Source organism: Podarcis cretensis, assembly GCF_951804945.1.
Source record: "Podarcis cretensis genome assembly, chromosome: 2".
Lineage (NCBI taxonomy): Eukaryota > Metazoa > Chordata > Lepidosauria > Squamata > Lacertidae > Podarcis > Podarcis cretensis.
Genome location: NC_137171.1, coordinates 110,028,182 through 110,044,796, shown reverse-complemented (window position 1 = coordinate 110,044,796; position 16,615 = coordinate 110,028,182). Strand labels below are relative to the sequence as shown.

The window sequence follows — 16,615 nt, the reverse complement described above, 5'->3', positions numbered from 1 at the left end:
TCTACAACAGCGGTTCTCAAAGGGTGTGGCAGAAAGATTCAAGGACAAAGAGACATTTAAACATTTTAGTGTTGCGTGGTATCAGAATAATTTATTTGCAGAATATGAATTGATACCCTTTTCAAAACGACAGCCATCGCATCAAGCGATAATCTTACAAATCACAAGCGATGTTTCTCTCTCCCCCCCCCCATGAATTTCTATCAATAATAATAAATTAAAAAAATCGGCGCGGCGCAGAGGAAAAAAAGTTTGAGAACCACTCTGCTCTAAAAAGCACAATAGCAGAAAAGAGAGCAAAGGCGGCCGCCGCCCACGCCATTTCCCCGCTTTGACCCCCCCCCCCCCCAGGCAATCGAACGAAGCCGGAGAAAAGAATGCGGGAGCCTGATTGGCCTCGGCTCGAGGCGGACCTGAAGGGAAACCGCGCAGGGGGCAGCCGGGAAGCGGCGCTCGGCGTCCGGCTGCAACTCTGCACCTATATAATCATGGGGGGGGGGGGGCGGTCAGTTGGGGCGTGAAGCGAGGTTGCCGGCATGGCAGGGCGAGTGTGGAGGCTGGAGGAGATGGGGGCGAGGATCTTGGCCCTGGTGGAGAGCGCCGTCGCCCTGAAAGAAGACTTGAAAGCCGAACTGGGTGAGCAGCAGCGCCTGATTTTCCAGGGCTCAGTTACTGGGAAGAACTTTTTAATCCTTTTCCACAGCGGCATTGCTCCAGTGAGGGGGTTTCAGGCTCGACTTTAATATTATATATATATATATTTAAAAGGAGGTGGATTGCTTCACCTTCCTCTATCGGAGTTAGGAGATCCGTTTTCTCTTCAGTTGACTGTGCCTCAATAACAGAAAAGTAGTTGGCTAGTGAGGCAAATGCACTCTGCACATGGGCAGATGAGCTGTTAGACATTATGATTAAATGAAAACGGGGTCGGGGCTGAGCCCCTTTTTGGCTATATACCTACATTTTTACTGTTTGCAGTTGTCATTAAAAAACTATTTAAAATGCAAAGCTAAACACTTCCCGTTCCCAAAAAAGCCTCGGGAGCAAAAGGCCAGGGTAGGAGGGGCCATGTCTTGGCTATGGGTCCTGCAGCTAAAGTGATGGGATCTTTTAAAGATTATGAGAGTTTGGTGCTTGGGTGTGTTGTTTGTGTTAGTCTGTTTGGTTCTGAACATTTGTTCTCGGGCTCTGAAATCCTCCTTTTAAATCTCGCCACCAAAAAGGGAGAAAGCCAGCAGAGTAGCTGTCTCCAACTTTTCATTGGGGTGTGTCCAGTCTGCTAAGGACTTGGAGCTCACCTTGATAGATGCTCTTCCTAGCCCAGGAGGATAGGCCCAGTGGAAGCCCCAGTTCTTCAAACTCACTCCGGAAAGGCCAGTTGCCTTACATTTCCTATTCTGTGACTTACCCATCAGGATTTCCAGTTAAGGGAGGAAGTGGGGAAAGGCCCATTTAATGAAAAAAGAAAGCTTGCTAAGAGGAGACTGTTACCTCGAGTAGACCAATGCCTTTAAGGTCAGCAAAGCAGGAACTGGGACAGGTGTGAGCCATTGAGCTGAAATCCACTAGGACAGAGGTTTTTAACCTTGAGCCCATGGCTCTCTTGACCAACTACATTCTTTCTGTGGCACCCCTGTGGGGCTCTGAAGTCCAGTTATGTCACCCCTTTCCTGTAGAGCTGGCAGCCTCTCACCATTTTTCAGACACCCTCCTTTGTGGAGGGTTCCCTCAGCCTTCTCTCCCCTCTCCTTGGTAGTCTTTTGGGCAGCCACAGCTGCCACCCCTGGTCTCTGAGCTGCCCCCGTGCCCCAAACAGAGGTGCCGCCTCACACTGCCCCAGGGGGGCCTGAGAAGCACCAGGGGCACCATTCACTTGGGTAACTTGTAGCCAGGGCTACTGCAACAAACAGCTGTGCAAGCTTTTAGGAGGCAGGGACGCAAGAAGGCATGGGGGGGTGGAGGAAAGAGGGACAGAGGCCAGTGTTGCCTGTGGCATCCCTACCAGTCATGGCACTCCAGGGTGCCACGTTGAAAACCATGGCACTAGGATGTTCCCCTCCACAAGCTCCTTTGTCATGAATAGGAAGTGGTCAAAAGTACTGCTGTTTACACAGTTGGATTTTGGTAGGCCTTGGGCAGGAGAACTTAATTGTGGTGAATTGTTATATGCTGATATGTGGGATGGAGTCACTCTTGGACTCTGAACTTTGAGGAGCAAAATCTCACAGGAGGAACCCTTCAAATCAGTGATTTGACTGAGTCCTAACAGCAAATAATCTGGGACAGAAAATATGGAAAAGCAGGGATTTAGAGGAGAACGTCATGTGGACAAGAGAGAATTAACAGTGGTTTGGAAAGCTTACTCTCCACATTAAACGACAGTAGGGATAAGCCCCAAATCAAATGTGTAGTAGCCATGGTCAGCCCTACTATTAGACAAAGGGGGGCAGTAACGACAGAGGGGGGTGCTGGTAATGGTAATCTCTCCAGCTGTTGCTCCTGAACTCCCCCAGTCATTGCCAGGACAAAAGGTGTGTATTAATATGCCCCAAGGCCAGCCTGAAAGGTGCTGTCCAAACACTAATGTTGAAATGAGAATCATCTGTAGAGGACGCATAAAGTATTGGGCTGGGCCCACGCATGCCATGACTGCTTTCTCTCTCTCCCCAAAATAGGGCATGTGTTTGCGTACCAAGAACATCAAGACAGCTCTCAAGAGGTCCCTGATGAAGGAGTACAGCAAAGTCAGCTACAACCGGTGCTGTCACCACTGTCACCGTTAATTTCACCGCTGCCACCGCCGCTGTCACCGCTGTCACCACAGCAGCCACTGCAGGCAGCTTCTCCTTCAAAGGCAGCCTCTGGGATGCATCTGGGCAGCAGCAGGGAGCTCGGTAAGAATTCTCTGCTGGCAAATGTGGATTTGGCTGGCCTAGAAGCCAAATGGCTTGACGGGTTCTGTGCTTTTCTCCACTGGTGTAGCCAAGGGTGCAGACACGCTGCCCACCAGCCCAAGAATCCTGGGAACTGTAGTTTACCTCTCACAGGGCAACAGTTCCCAGCACTCTTAACAAATGACAGCTCCCAGTAGCCTTAGGTAAAGGTAAAGGGACCCCTGACCATTAGGTCCAGTCTGTGGGGTTGCCGCGCTCATCTCGCTTTACTGGCCGAGGGTGCCGGCATACAGCTTCCAGGTCATGTAGCCAGCATGACTAAGCCACTTCTGGCAAACCAGAGCAGCGCACAGAAACGCTGTTTACCTTCCCGCTGGAGTGGTACCTATTTATCTACTTGCACTTTGATGTGCTTTCGAACTGCTAGGTTGGCAGAGCAGGGACCAAGCAATGGGAGCTCACCCCGTCGCGGGGATTCGAACCGCCGACCTTCTGATCGGCAAGTCCTAGGCTCTGTGGTTTAACCCACAGCACCACCCGTGTCCCATTCAACCTAATAGGGTAGGATAAAATGGGGTTGGGTGGAGAATCATGCCAGTGCTCAAGGCAGCTTTGGAGGAATGGTGGCATATAAATGAGTTGTTTCTTCTGCACAGATGCCATCCTGAAGAACCAAGAAGCTCTCTGCAAGGTCTTGATGAACCAGGATACACTGAGGAATCTTATGGACAGGCTCCAGAAGACCTTGTCCACCGTAGAAGAGAGGCTCCAAGCCATTGAGCAAGAGATGAGCATCATTTCTCAGTTCACCCAAGAACTCAACCAAGTGGGGAATGAAGCTAACTGGACCTGAACGGTCTCATCCAAGTAGCCCAGTGACTAACCTGGTTGCCATCCAAAGCACCTGACTTGCACCTGACTCTCCTATTTTGAAGTTTCAGCTCTACCACAATTCTTCCAGCACCTACAGAGAGAATTTGTTGTACGATACAAAAGCAAAATATTCTCAGTACTCAAGATCTGATCTTTACAGACAAAACAACAACAACACTGCTGCAGTTAGAAACAATTTCAATCTGGCTTGTGTGTATCTCTCTTCCCGAGGATGAAGATGTGATTTATCTTAAAACATGATCTGCCTCGATGTAGCCTTATTAAAAACCCCAGTTTGATCAAAGAGCTGCATGGTTCTCTGAAGAAGCCTCTTGATGCCAAGTCATCAAGCCTGGAATGTGGCCAGCTGATAAAACTCAAGCCTTCCACCAGAAATAGAAATGTAAACAGCTTCCTTTTCTAGAGGAGCCTGCTTCTCTGCTTTTGCCCATCTTCATCCTAAATGCCACATGGAAAACCTCTTAGTGAGGGTGTGCTTGCCTTCAAAACTCAAGGGTCAAGTAAGAAATGTGAGCCAAATGGGAGATTTGTAGCTTCTTCTATTCTCAGCTTGGTTTCCACTTCAACCATGATAGATAAAGGCAAGGTAGCTAATGTTTTTGGACATGATCTTGAGCATTGCAGCGCATTGAACTCTCGTGTGCATCAAATCCCACTAGTGGGTTTTAACGTCATAATAATCTGAGTGGGTTTTTAATTCACAATACTCCAGATGGTCAGCACACAGGTTTTGGGGTAGCACTGTTGCACTTTCTGTAAGCTTACTGTGTGAGATAGCAAATGTGCTCTCATGCAAGGAGCGATTTCCCCCCTCCATTTTACTAAAACTATTGTTCGAGTGCTTTGGAAGAATCAATGCAATACAGAGACCTATCACTGTGTCCGATGCCAGCCTGCTAACAGTGGCGTATCCCTGGTCATTTACACTGCAAGTGCCAATTGGACAAACAGTTGTTTAGAAAGCTTCATGTTGGGTATGGTTCTTTGAGAGGCCTAAATAGTGCTGTTAAGCTGGGCCACAAATCAGAAAAGTAAATTTGGCTTGCAAGAAAGAGGGGGTGCTTCTCCCCAGGTCTTTCCTGCCTGTCCCTTTCTGGAATGAATGAGAGGCTAATTACAGGTCCCTCCTTGCACTAATCAAATTAGCTTCACTTGATCTTGCAGAGGAACTATTTGTTGTCATTGTTCCTAGGGGTTTATTAAGCATAGTTAAACTTCATAGCGTGTGATTGGTACTATAGCCAAGCCCTCCCTCTCCTATGCCAGCCTGAATATTTTTGGAGCACCCACCTGTGTGGAAAAGGATCAACAGATTTGTCTATACTGATCTTGAATGTATTCATTTGCTCTCAAGCCCCCTCCAGCTCTTCTTCTTCCTCTGTGGTGATGGTTTGTACTTGTATACCTTTGTGCAATACTTGGCGAAATATGTCAAACAAATAAAACTTTCTTGCATACAAAATGTCTGCTTTGGTCTTTGTAGGGCATGGGCTGGGGCCTTGTGTAGGAGCCTCCCACACTGCAAGCGGCGATGAGTGAGACCTACAACAAAATGTTGCAGTGTGGGGTGCTCCTGCCCAAGGTCCCAGCCCATTCCCTTTCCCAGTAGTCTGCATTCCACTCGCCAGCAGCAGCTTTAGTCCATGCAAAATTGCAGTCAAACATAGCTATGCATAAGTGCTAGTTAGTGCATGAAGGGGTTAAGACCACCGAGTTCTGTTCCTAGACTTAGCTAGGTCAACCCCACCTCTCGTTTAGGAGGAGGTGAGTTGTTTCTCTTCCTCCATCTCTTTCAGCCATGTAACCGACCAGGACGGACATGTCTGCCCTTGATCCAAGTTCAGACTGCATGTTCGAAACTGCATTGTGTGTTTTGCACCCAAGAGCAATCGACCTGTGTTCTGTTTGCTGTTGCATGGAACAATGCATGAACCAGACCTTTGGATGTAATAAGTAAAACTTTCAAAGTAGCCTGCTAGCGTGTGAGGCTAAGCTGCAATATGTATGTCTGCCAATTCCTATGACCCCCTTCCCCCACCACAGACTATAACTCATTCACTTGTTGCTTTCTCCTGTGCGAGTGGAAGAAGTAGACTAGAAACTTTGGCAGAGCTATGTCTCTGGGCCAGGGTGGCTGGAACTCCCAAAGTATTATCCTGATGAATCCTGATATCTGCATGAGAGAATGTGCATAAATGCAGCCCTCCCACCAAGAGAGATTCGTAACCCCTACCTGTTATAAGAACTCTAAGGTCTCGGATATAAATGTTCATAAATGTACAAGGCAAACATACATAAGTATATGAACCACGTGTCTGAAATAGTACAGGAGAGCAATCCAGAAGCCATTTTGAATCTCCCAAATTGACCTCAAATATATCTCTGCAAGGAGGAAGGAAATGGAAACACCTCCCCATTGTCTTTTGCTTACAGATCCTGTCTTAAGGGCATATTTGTGCATGAATAGGGTGAGCCTGTGACCTGGATTCACGAACTGAAGTATTAACCCTCACCAAAGAATGGCCAGATTGCCCAGGTAATGCAATCAGTGGCCGTTATCAGGTATCCTGGCAGACAGGATTTCTGCTGTAGATGGCCGCCTCCTGTGATGTATGTATGATGTTTCAGGGGGTGGTGGTCTTGGGCTACAGGGTGGGCAATTTCAAGAGTCTGTATAAGGGCTTGCGCACCATCATTCAGGCTTCTCTCCTCCTGCCTGTGGGGAGTAAGGACCCTGTTGCAACAGTTTAATAAAGATCAGGCTTACTAGCTGCTTTGCTTCTCAATATACCATACAGTGGTACCTTGGGTTAAGTACTTAATTTGTTCCCAGAGGTCCGTACTTAACCTGAAACTGTTCTTAACCTGAAGCACCACTTTAGCTAATTGGGCCTCCTGCTGCCGTGCTGCCGGAGCACAATTTCTGTTCTCATCCTGAAGCAAAGTGCTTAACCTGAAGCACTGTTTCTGGGTTGGCAGAGTCTGTAACCTGAAGTGTATGTAACCTGAGGTACCACTGTACTCTGGTTGACCTCTGTTGCTACCGATAGAGAATCCACTTTACGGGCTCTTGGATACCCCATAAGGAAAAAGGAGCATTCTTATAACATACCCCTGCTTTAAACCAACCACCTCCAATCCAGTGTCCTCCAGAAATGTTGGACCTCAGCTTCCATCAGCCCATGTGGCCAGTGGTGAGGGATGATGGGAGCTGTGATTCTGCACTGTCTGGAGGGCTGCAGGTTAACCTCCCACAGCCCATGGGGCACCTGGGCAACTTTGCTCTCTTCCACAAGCCAAGATACAGGCAAATGGGAGTGAGTTGAGTGGCTGAGAAGATGCCTAAATAACCGAAGCCTTTCTTTTGGGATTAGTGGGAAATGAGGTTAAAAAGAAGGATAAGAATTTATTTTTGTATGCCACGACGGCAGCAAGGATTATGTTGGCCCAGAATTGGAAGACAAATGTAATACCAACTATTTCGGACGGGAAGGTTAAATTGATAAAATATGCAGAACTGGCTAGATTATCAGGGAGAATACGAGATCAGGAAGATCAGAAGTTTTCTGAAAATTGGTGTAAATATTTGGTGTATATAAGAGATAATTGTAAATCTTTACAATTGCAGGGTTTGATTAACTTCAACAGCATATGGTTAATTAGATGAACGAATAAAATACGAGATGTAATGAAATTATAAGATACTTACCGAAGGGGGGGGGGGAAGGAAGTCTGAAGCTCGGCAGAGCTAAAGGTTTTATATGAGATTTATTTGTATAACAAATGTACATAAATGTATTCTGGTTGAAAACCAATAAAAAAAGAATTTAAAAAAAAGAAAGAGAGAAGATGCCTAAATAAAGATGGTCCTTTCCAACTGTAGGATTCTACGAGCGCGCTCGGCACGGCATCCTTTTGCTACGGGTCCTGCATCGTAAGACTGATTTCCCCCATCAGAGTCTTTAAATGCCTACTCTCGACACAGTTAGAGAGCAAGCTTAGATCCCGGACCACTGGACCCGCCCCTGACGTCTCCGCCCCCCCTGCGCGCGCTGAACTTCTTTCCTCCACCCTCGCGCATGCACCCGAAAACTCATACGAATAACAAACTGAGTTGGTCTCTAAAGTGCTACCGGATGGAATTTATTAATTTTGTTTTCCTTTAAGACCGGATTAACGATGCAATTCTGGGACCGCCTCCCACTGGCTGGAGCGAGCGAGGAGTGATCGCCTGCGGCTGTAAAGCGGCTGGATCAGCTGGGCGGATCGAGATTCGGGCGGTGACGGGACGCTGCGCGAGAACAAGGGGTTTACGCAGCTCAGCCGACTCGCATAGTGGTGGTGCAAAGGTAAAAAGCGTGTTTCTGGGGTGCGTGTCTTTTGCGTGTTTAGGGTGCAGTCCTGCGCTTCTCCTGTTTTTCTCCTCCTCCCCCCCCCTCCAACTGCGCTGCTTTTCTGATGATAACAATTGCGTTCTAGATTTCAGCCCCACGACACTTTCCCCATCTTCCCTCCTTTGCAGCCCCGGTATTTGGATCTGCGCGCGCCCTTTTTGCGCGCAACGCAGGCGGCTGTGGAGCAGTTGCTGCAAACCGTTTCAGCAGGTCGGAAAGTGGGCGGGGGGGGGGGTTGGATCCTGACTGGAGCCGCTCTGATTTCAGTCTGCAAACATCTTGGAAGCGGAGTTTGCCGTTTGGGGTGGGTGGGGCTAATGGTAAGAGCAATTTCCAGGGCGGAAATCCTCTTGAAGTTATAACGCTTCTAATTTGCAAGAAAGAGTTTCTCCCAGGGCTCCTCCAGGCAACCTGCGCGTTAAATAGCCATCCTGATTGGATGGCTAGACAACGCCTGCTCTTCTTACCGAGCATTACAGAGGCTATACTGTATCCGCTCTTTACTGAGCGTTAATCCCATGTTGCTTTATCCTGCACTTTAGTGCATTTCCCTGTTACTTTCCTGACCCCGGAAATTCTGTTTTGAAAAACAGCAACAACACGGATTTGTGCACAAGAGCACTTCATTCTGCTTTAATGATTGCACAAACCTGATTTTCCAGTATGCGATTGAATCCCTCCGGCAAAATACAGAGTCTGCAGTTGACCCTTGTGAAAAGGGAGACGGGATAATCCTGCAAACCTAGATAATCTTGCAAGTAGCCTAGATCCAATGTCAGCAGGGTTGCCACCCTGCTTCAGGCCAGGCTCTGCATACAGTTGCTTAGCAGGTTGAAAATAAAGTTTTCCTCTTGTAATGTATTAGTCTGCTTCAGTTGATCCTGCCCCCTATCAGGGACAGCCCCCTATTTTCACATCCCTGCCCTTTGTGAATCACTATTGCCCTATTTTTTGCCTTTCTGAGGAGAATAATAATAATAATAATAATAATAATAATAATAATAATTTATTATTTATACCCCGCCCATCTGGCTGGGCTTCCCCAGCCACTCTGGGCGGCTTCCAAAAGAATATTAAAATACTGTGATACATCAAACATTAAAAGCTTCCCTAAACAGGGCTGCCTTCAGATATCTTCTAAAAGTCTGGTACTTGTTGTTCTCTTTGACATCTGGTGGGAGGGCGTTCCACAGGGAGGGCGCCACAACCGAGAAGGCCCTCTGCCTGGTTCCCTGTAACTTGGCTTCTCGCAGTGAGGAAACCGCCAGAAGGCCCTTGGTGCTGGACCTCAGTGTCCGGGCAGAACAGTGGTGGAGACGCACCTTCAGGTATACAGGCCTGAGGCCGTTTAGGGCTTTAAAGGTCAGCACCAACACTTTGAATTGTGCTCGGAAACGTACTTGTTAAAAATATATATTTTAGTGCCAATAGTTATTGTAGCTATTTTCTGGTGTTCAACCTCTAGTCTCCCCATCTCCTAAATTAATCCAATCTAGGAGTGGGGTGCATTTGTGTGTGTTTATGGGTGAACAGTAGGGTACCACACAGTGTCCAGATTGGCAAGTTCACACACTGATTGCTTGGCTTAGTAAATTTATTTCTATGTTGCCTTTGGACAATGCAGATTTTAGTTGCCATCCAAGGAGCATCAGTTCCTTCACTTAGATGCAGTTCAGAGAGGGAGAGGTCTTCCCCTGAGGCTAATAATTTACACCTTATCTCCTTTATAGCTACCGTAATTGTTTGAACTGTTGATAACAGTAGCACAATGGGGGGGGGGAGCTCTAGCTTGCCTTTTAGCCTTTTTCTCAATTTTTATCCCTGTAGCCCATGGGTAGGCAAACTAAGGCCTGGGGGCCGGATCCGGCCAAATGGCCTTCTCAATCCGGCCCAAGGACGGTCCAGGAATCAGCGTGTTTTTACATGAGTAGAATGTGTGCTTTTATTTAAAACGCATCTCTGGGTCATATGTGGGGCATAGGAATTTGTTCATAAATTTTTTTCCCTTCAAAATATAGTCCGGTCCCCCACAAGGTCTGAGAGGCAGTGGACTGGCCCCCTGCTGAAAAAGTTTGCTGACCCCAATATCCTGGGGCAGATAGGGCTCATCAACCTGGGAAGGCAGCCCATCTAAGAGAAGGGAAACTCTGACCCTAAACCACCGCTGCCTTGCGGGATATATTCGGGAGAAGAGAAGGCTCAGGAATAAATCCTACACACAAATCCTTGTATGCCTCCTTCCAGCAACTCCTGCAGCCAAGCTGGTGCTAAATGTATTGCTCTGCTTTCCTTTGGACCACATCAGCAGGGCTGAGGGGGGCTTGTCTTGTCATCTGGACAGGCCAGGACCTCCATACACACCACCCAGGCTTGCGCCCCAGAGAGGTCACCCAAGGAAGTAGACTTTTTCAGCTAAGGGATGCTGCCCCACTGAAGCCCACTAGACTGGCATGTGAAACTGACTTCAACACTTAGGATAGGGTGGTGAGGGAAGAAGGTTAACTTAGGGGGTGCAGTGCAGGCTGCCTGTTCTACCCCACCAGGCACATCTTGGGCCTACTGCTGACTTGAGGCCCTCAGCCACGGATGGGAGGTTTACAACACCCTCCTCTTCCTGTTGCTGCTGCCAGACACTCCCAGACTTGAGAGCGAGCTCAGCCTCCTTTGTCCAGCCTTTCATGCCTTCTAGAACAGGGGTCAGCAAACTTTTTCAGCAGGGGGCTAGTCCACTGTCCCTCAGACCTTGTGTGGGGCCGGACTGTGTTTTTTTTTTGGGGGGGGGAGAACGAATTCCTATGCCCCACAAATAACCCAGAGATGCATTCTAAATAAAAGGACACATTCTACTCATGTAACAACACGCAGATTCCCAGACTGTCCGTAGGCTGGATATAGAAGGTGATTGGGCCGGATCTGGCCCCCAGGCCTTAGTTTGCCTACCTATGTTCTAGAAGGACCAGCAGGAAGTCCTCCAGGTGTTGTACATCAGGGAGATGTGTTTCCATCACCGTGGCAACAGCACCATGCCAGCCCTCCATTTTCCTTTGCTTCCTAGCTAGTCCCAACCCTTCGTTGCCCCAGCAACAGCTGATGCTGCTCTGGTTGTGAGCTGTATCCCTTTCATTTCCACTGTGTACCCCATCTTTGTGGCTTGAGTCCCTGCTTCTGGTCGTGTCTTCCGTTCCTCTACTGTCGCCGGTAAGGAGAACAACAGAAAATCCAGAAAACAGTCACATCCATACGTTTAAAACAGTCTTACTACGCCACTCCCCCTTTCATAAAGAATCATGGGAAATGTAGTTTGTTAAGGGTCTCCTCACAACTCAGCATGCCTAAAAAATTACAGTTCCCAAGATTCATTGGGAGAAGCTGTGTGTTTTAAGGTGATGTAATTAAGTTTTAAATGTACTATGTGGATGTGACCGACAGCCCCAAAGGACCGTATCCTCAGAACCCAAACCCACATGTAAGACATAATAGAAAATGAACCTAAACCACCCTCTGTCCACGCTAAAAATTTCCAGCGTTAGGTCCAGGCAGGTCTCCCAAGCAGGGCCTTCTGTAGGATTGGCCCCACAACAGAAAAGACCCTGCTGTTTCACTTTGTAATTTTACTGGAAGCTGCCCAGAGTAGCTGGGGCAACCCAATCAGGTGGGTGGGGTATAAGAAATAAATCGTTATTATTATTAGAGATATACTCACCACCCTTCAGCTGGTGAAGGAATCCATAACAGAACCCCAATTTGGACTGAAACACTTGGGAAGACACAGGCAGAGGAACACTGTCCTTCAGATAACCAGATGGTTTTGGACCTTAAAGGCATGAATTCACAACTTAAATCGGGTCTGGGAACAGACAGATAACTTGTGCAGATCAGATGGCAGGAATGGGGTATGTCCAAGCACTCTACGACATCCCATAGGTAAAGGTAAAGGGACCCCTGACCATTAGGTCCAGTCGTGGCTGACTCTGGGGTTGCAGCGCTCATCTCGCTTAACTGGCCGAGGGAGCCAGCATACAGCTTCCAGGTCATGTGGCCAGCATGACTAAGCCGCTTCTGGCAAACCAGAGCAGCGCACGGAAACGCCATTTACCTTCCCACTGGAGCGGTACCTATTTATCTACCTGTACTTTGACATGCTTTTGAACTGCTAGGCTGGCAGGAGCAGGGACCGAGCAATGGGAGCTCACCCCGTCACGGGGATTTGAACCGCCTACCTTCTGATTGGCAAGTCCTAGGCTCTGTGGTTTAACCCACAGTGCCACCTGTGTCCCTTGACATCCCATAGGATGTACCAATAATCAATGAAGCCAAAGGGAGGTTAAAACATAGATTTTTTTTCTCATACCATTTTTATTATTGATGTATTACATTTGTGTTCCGCTTTTTACCTTCAAGGACCCAGTGTGGTGTAGTGATTAGAGTGTCAGACTAGGACCTGGGAGACCATGAAGCCCATTGGGTGACCTTGGGGCTGGTCACATGACTCCCTACCTAATTGCCTCATGGGGGTTATGAGGATGACAATGAAGATGGAGGAGAGATCCCAAGTATGGAGGAAAGCGTGGGGTAGAAACGAAAACTATAAATTTATTATAATAATTGATTATTGGCTAATGAATTCGTTAGCCGTTCTGTGCAAAATATAAAGGCCTCAGGGTAGAATACCACTGACAAACCTGAACATTTAAAACCAGAAACAGTTGTTCAATTGCACGCTGCTTGAAGAACTGCTAACATGGAGCAGAAGGGTTGCGTTCAGGTGTACATGCCCAGAAGTCACTCATTTTTAAGCTGTTTTTCATTGCCAGATTCTGCCAGCATGAGGGATGACAGCAACCTGTTTGAGCCGCTTCTGGACGATGGGGACGACAGCAAGCTCATACCTGTGCAGAGATTCTCGTACAGAGAGAAACTCTGGGGAATCCTGCCCCGAAGCTCTGCGCCATCATGGCTCTACAGCATAGAATGTGGCGTGCCCAGTTTCTCTGACAAGTCCACTATGACTCAGACGACCAGGCCGCTGGGCAAACGAAAAACCTGGACTTTGATTCTGGTTCTCCTTGCCCTTCTCACCCTCCTCACCCTGGCTTTTATCGGGGCTCTGTTCTGGGCCCCGTGGAGACAGCAATCTCCCGTTGAAGCCGATGGGGCAAAAGCTGGGGAGAACGTGACAGCGGCCATCTTGATTGGGCAGAAAAACCTCAGTCTTGCTGCTCTACTGGAAGCCGAGATGCAGGAACCGCAACAGGGAGCCATGCGTAAGTGCTTGGAGGAAGCTGTTCACAAGTTTTCTGAGGAACCAGCCATGGTGCGGAAGAACTCCAGGATGGTCCTTCAGTGTAACGGAACAAAGCAGGAGTTTGTTTCCGGAAAAGGGGAAGTCCACATCGAAGTGGTCTGGATCAATGGCACGGCGTCGTACATCCTCGATGAGGCCAGCCCAGAAGTCCACATGGCAAGGCTTGGGCGCCACCCTATGCCGCTCAGTCTCGCCAGAATCAGTGGTGTCCTCCAAGACCTGCCATCCAACATCTCTGAGACTCAGGGAGATTTGAAGGAGCTGCATAGCTGCCTCGACAAGGCCTTGCAAGAATTTCCACGTGAGCCAGTGGTGCTACAGGACGATGCCAAACTGATGGTGACGTGTGGAGGAGTAAATCTGACCTTCATCTCTGGTGAGGGGCAGAGCGATATCAACGTGTACAGAGAAGACGGGGAAGTTCAGTATCAGGTGAAGCCTACCTGGTCGGCTTGGTGGGCCAGGCTTTTCAAAGGAAGGCTTGGTTGAGTGACAGGTTGGAGGAGCCAGCGCAGGAGGTACCTTTGTGGCGCTGCTGGGGAGTCAAAACGACTGACTACAAGGCATCTCGCTGCTGCGGTTTCAAATATGCACCACCCTCAAGATCCCATTATTCCAATGTTCTCTGCAGTTCCTGTCAATCGCATAGCTGGCAATGAATGATTATTCACTAGTGATGTATAAAACAATCAAAATTTTTGGTCCAGGATATGATTTCAGGGCGGGCAGGGCATTTCTTTTTTTCCTAGTTGAACAACTATGCCTTAATCACAGATTTAAAATTTTATGCATGCATCCGTCCTACTGCCAAGTATGTGAAGTTTTTTAATGATTAGAAGCATGTGTGACAATCTTTTCCCCCAACCCAGAAAGTTCAAGTGCTGCGCCTTATGCGTTCTTCTGTGTTCTGTTTACTGATTTATGAAATAATTTTTTTGTTCTTTTTTTTGGGGGGGGGCAAATTTGGTCCAGCAAATCTTTTTGCTGGGGGAAAAAATGTTCCTCTGATTTTGTCTCCTTTCTGCAACAATTCTGGATGCCCAGCACTGTCCCCAATCGTGTGGGCGGGATGATGGGAAGTGGGATTCCAACAGCAGCTAGCATGGCACAAATGGCGCCACTCCCACCCTTGGTGCCATAGTGTTGTATTGATGCAGGAGAGCAGCCAAATCTGTTGGTACCCACTAGACCCCTGGAATTAGCCCCTGTGACACCCTGCATGTTTATTACGAACACTGGTAAAAAGGAGGCAAGCTCTTGGTAGGAACAGCTAGGGTCATGCCCAGCATTAGTAGATCATGGACATTAAAGAACCCAGCAGACTTGGGGACAACTACTCCCGTTGTCTTGGCCCTGCAGACCTTTTCGCGAAAGACGTCCTGGAGGAAAGCGGACTGCCCAGGAATTGTTGCTCCAGAAAATGTGGTTAGCTGTGAGAAGATGGGGCAAGGTTGGGGATGGGGGACATAAACAGGCAGCCATCTAACCTCTGCTTAAAAACCTCCAAGGAAAGGAGAGTCTATATCGCTTTCCAAGGGAGTCCATCTAACAGCTCTCACTGTTAGAAAGCTCTTCCTGGTGTTTAGCTTGGAATCTCCCTTATTGTAACTTGGATCCATTGATTCAGGTCCTGGCCTCCAGAGCAGAAGTCCTTTAGTTCTGAATGTGAATAATAATAATAATAATAATTTATTTATTTATACCCCGTCCTCCCTGGCCAGAGCCGGGCTCAGGGCGGCTAACACCAATAAAATTACAATAAAACATAATGGGCGGGGAGGGGGGAGACAAACAAACAAAACCAGTTTATTAAAATATGGGTTAAAATACAATTTAAAATGCAGCCTCATTTTAATAGTAGCTCATAAATCAAAACCATAAGGGTAGGGAAACGTAAGGGTCAGACTGAGTCCAAATCAAAGGCCAGGCGGAACAGCTCTGTCTTGCAGGCCCTGCGGAAAGATGTCAAGTCCCGCAGGGCCCTAGTCTCTTGTGGCAGAGCGTTCCACCAAGTTGGGGCCAGTACTGAAAAGGCCCTGACCCTAGCTGAGACCAATCTAACCACCTTGCGGCTTGGGACCTCCAAAGTGTTGTCATTTGTGGACCTTGCGGGTCAGAAACTTCTCCCGCCCTTCCCCTGTTGAGCAGGGAGAGGAGTTAAGGAGTCGCTGTCTTGTGAGTTAGCGAAGAATTACAGCTATGGGCACAATCCTGCCGGTTGCAGGATTTGGTGGAAGCCCTGATATGCTGGCCGGACCCCTTCTCCCTCCCTCCCTCCCTCCCTCCCTCCCTCCCTCCCTCCCTCCCTGTACCTCAATTAATACACTTTTGCCATATAATCGAATGCCAAGGTTTGCATAGCTGAAAAGACTCAAGAGAGCAAAAGACTTCATCACACCAGAACCCAACTAATGACTCAGCAAAAATGAGCTGTTATAGACACTGACTCTTTTGGGAGATGGAGCTTCCAGTTAATATTGGGTCACGGTCATCATCGGACAAACATTTTGGATAATCACGAATAGCGCACACATCTTGGCAACCCTTTGCAGCTAATCATAAGTAGGTGGGGCGGTTGGGGTGGTGTTGGCTGGGCAAATTCTCTTCCACCAGGTGCTCTTTCAGGGAAAATGCATAGTAAATTGGTGCACGCAGAGTCAGCCATGTTGGCACCATCACTGAAAGAGTTTGGAGGTTGCAATACAGAGTGGAGAAGCAACCTCTGGTCTCTGTTAGGGAACCTGAGGGCCACTGGGGAAGATGTGCTTATTGCCTCCCAGGCAGTGCTTCATTTATGTATAAGCTAAACAAGCTATAGGTTAGGGCCCACTCTCTTGGGAACCGCCCCAAAATTTAAAGGGGAAAAAAATGATGTACACTTCCAAAATACAGTCATACCTCGGGTTGAATGTGCTTCAGGTTGAGCGCTTTCGGGTTGCACTCTGCGGCAACCCAGAAGTAACAGTGTTACTTCTGGGTTTTGCCGCTTGCGCATGTGCAGATGCTCAAAATGACATGCGCATGCGTGGAAGCGGCAAAACGCAACACGTGCACACACAAATGCACTGTCGCATCTTACGTTCCATTCAGGATGCGAATGCGTTCCATTCAGGAGGCTTTAGATACCT

At 48.1% G+C, this 16,615-nt stretch overlaps 2 protein-coding genes across 3 annotated transcripts; both read left to right on the top strand.

The window, feature by feature from the left end:
• The first annotated feature begins 527 nt into the window (after positions 1-527).
• LOC307209063 (uncharacterized protein) lies at positions 528-4,396 on the top strand. The gene is made up of 3 exons (XM_079964165.1): positions 528-636; positions 2,676-2,894; positions 3,551-4,396. The coding sequence occupies exons 1-3, from the start codon at positions 537-539 to the stop codon at positions 3,745-3,747; spliced, it is 516 nt and encodes a 171-aa protein (XP_079820291.1). The 5' UTR covers positions 528-536; the 3' UTR covers positions 3,748-4,396.
• Positions 4,397-7,884: 3,488 nt separating this feature from the next.
• Positions 7,885-14,432, top strand: LOC307208912 (uncharacterized protein). 2 transcript variants are annotated; one of them, XM_079963951.1, is made up of 2 exons: positions 7,885-8,137; positions 12,997-14,432. In XM_079963951.1, the coding sequence occupies exon 2, from the start codon at positions 13,008-13,010 to the stop codon at positions 13,974-13,976; it is 969 nt and encodes a 322-aa protein (XP_079820077.1). In that variant the 5' UTR covers positions 7,885-8,137; positions 12,997-13,007; the 3' UTR covers positions 13,977-14,432. The 2 variants fall into 2 exon arrangements, with proteins under 2 accessions (XP_079820077.1, XP_079820078.1); XM_079963952.1 differs by lacking the exon at positions 7,885-8,137 and adding an exon at positions 11,218-11,380.
• Positions 14,433-16,615: the final 2,183 nt, after the last annotated feature.

What these genes read in the sequence shown, in the direction of transcription:
- LOC307208912 (XM_079963951.1), top strand. Translation starts at nt 13,008, where the DNA reads ATGAGGGATGACAGCAACCTGTTTGAGCCGCTTCTGGACGATGGGGAC.
- LOC307209063 (XM_079964165.1), top strand. Translation starts at nt 537, where the DNA reads ATGGCAGGGCGAGTGTGGAGGCTGGAGGAGATGGGGGCGAGGATCTTG. An exon ending in AGACTTGAAAGCCGAACTGG is followed by an intron (nt 637 to 2,675) that starts GTGAGCAGCAGC and finishes TCCCCAAAATAG; the next exon opens with GGCATGTGTTTGCGTACCAA. An exon ending in GGGCAGCAGCAGGGAGCTCG is followed by an intron (nt 2,895 to 3,550) that starts GTAAGAATTCTC and finishes TCTTCTGCACAG; the next exon opens with ATGCCATCCTGAAGAACCAA.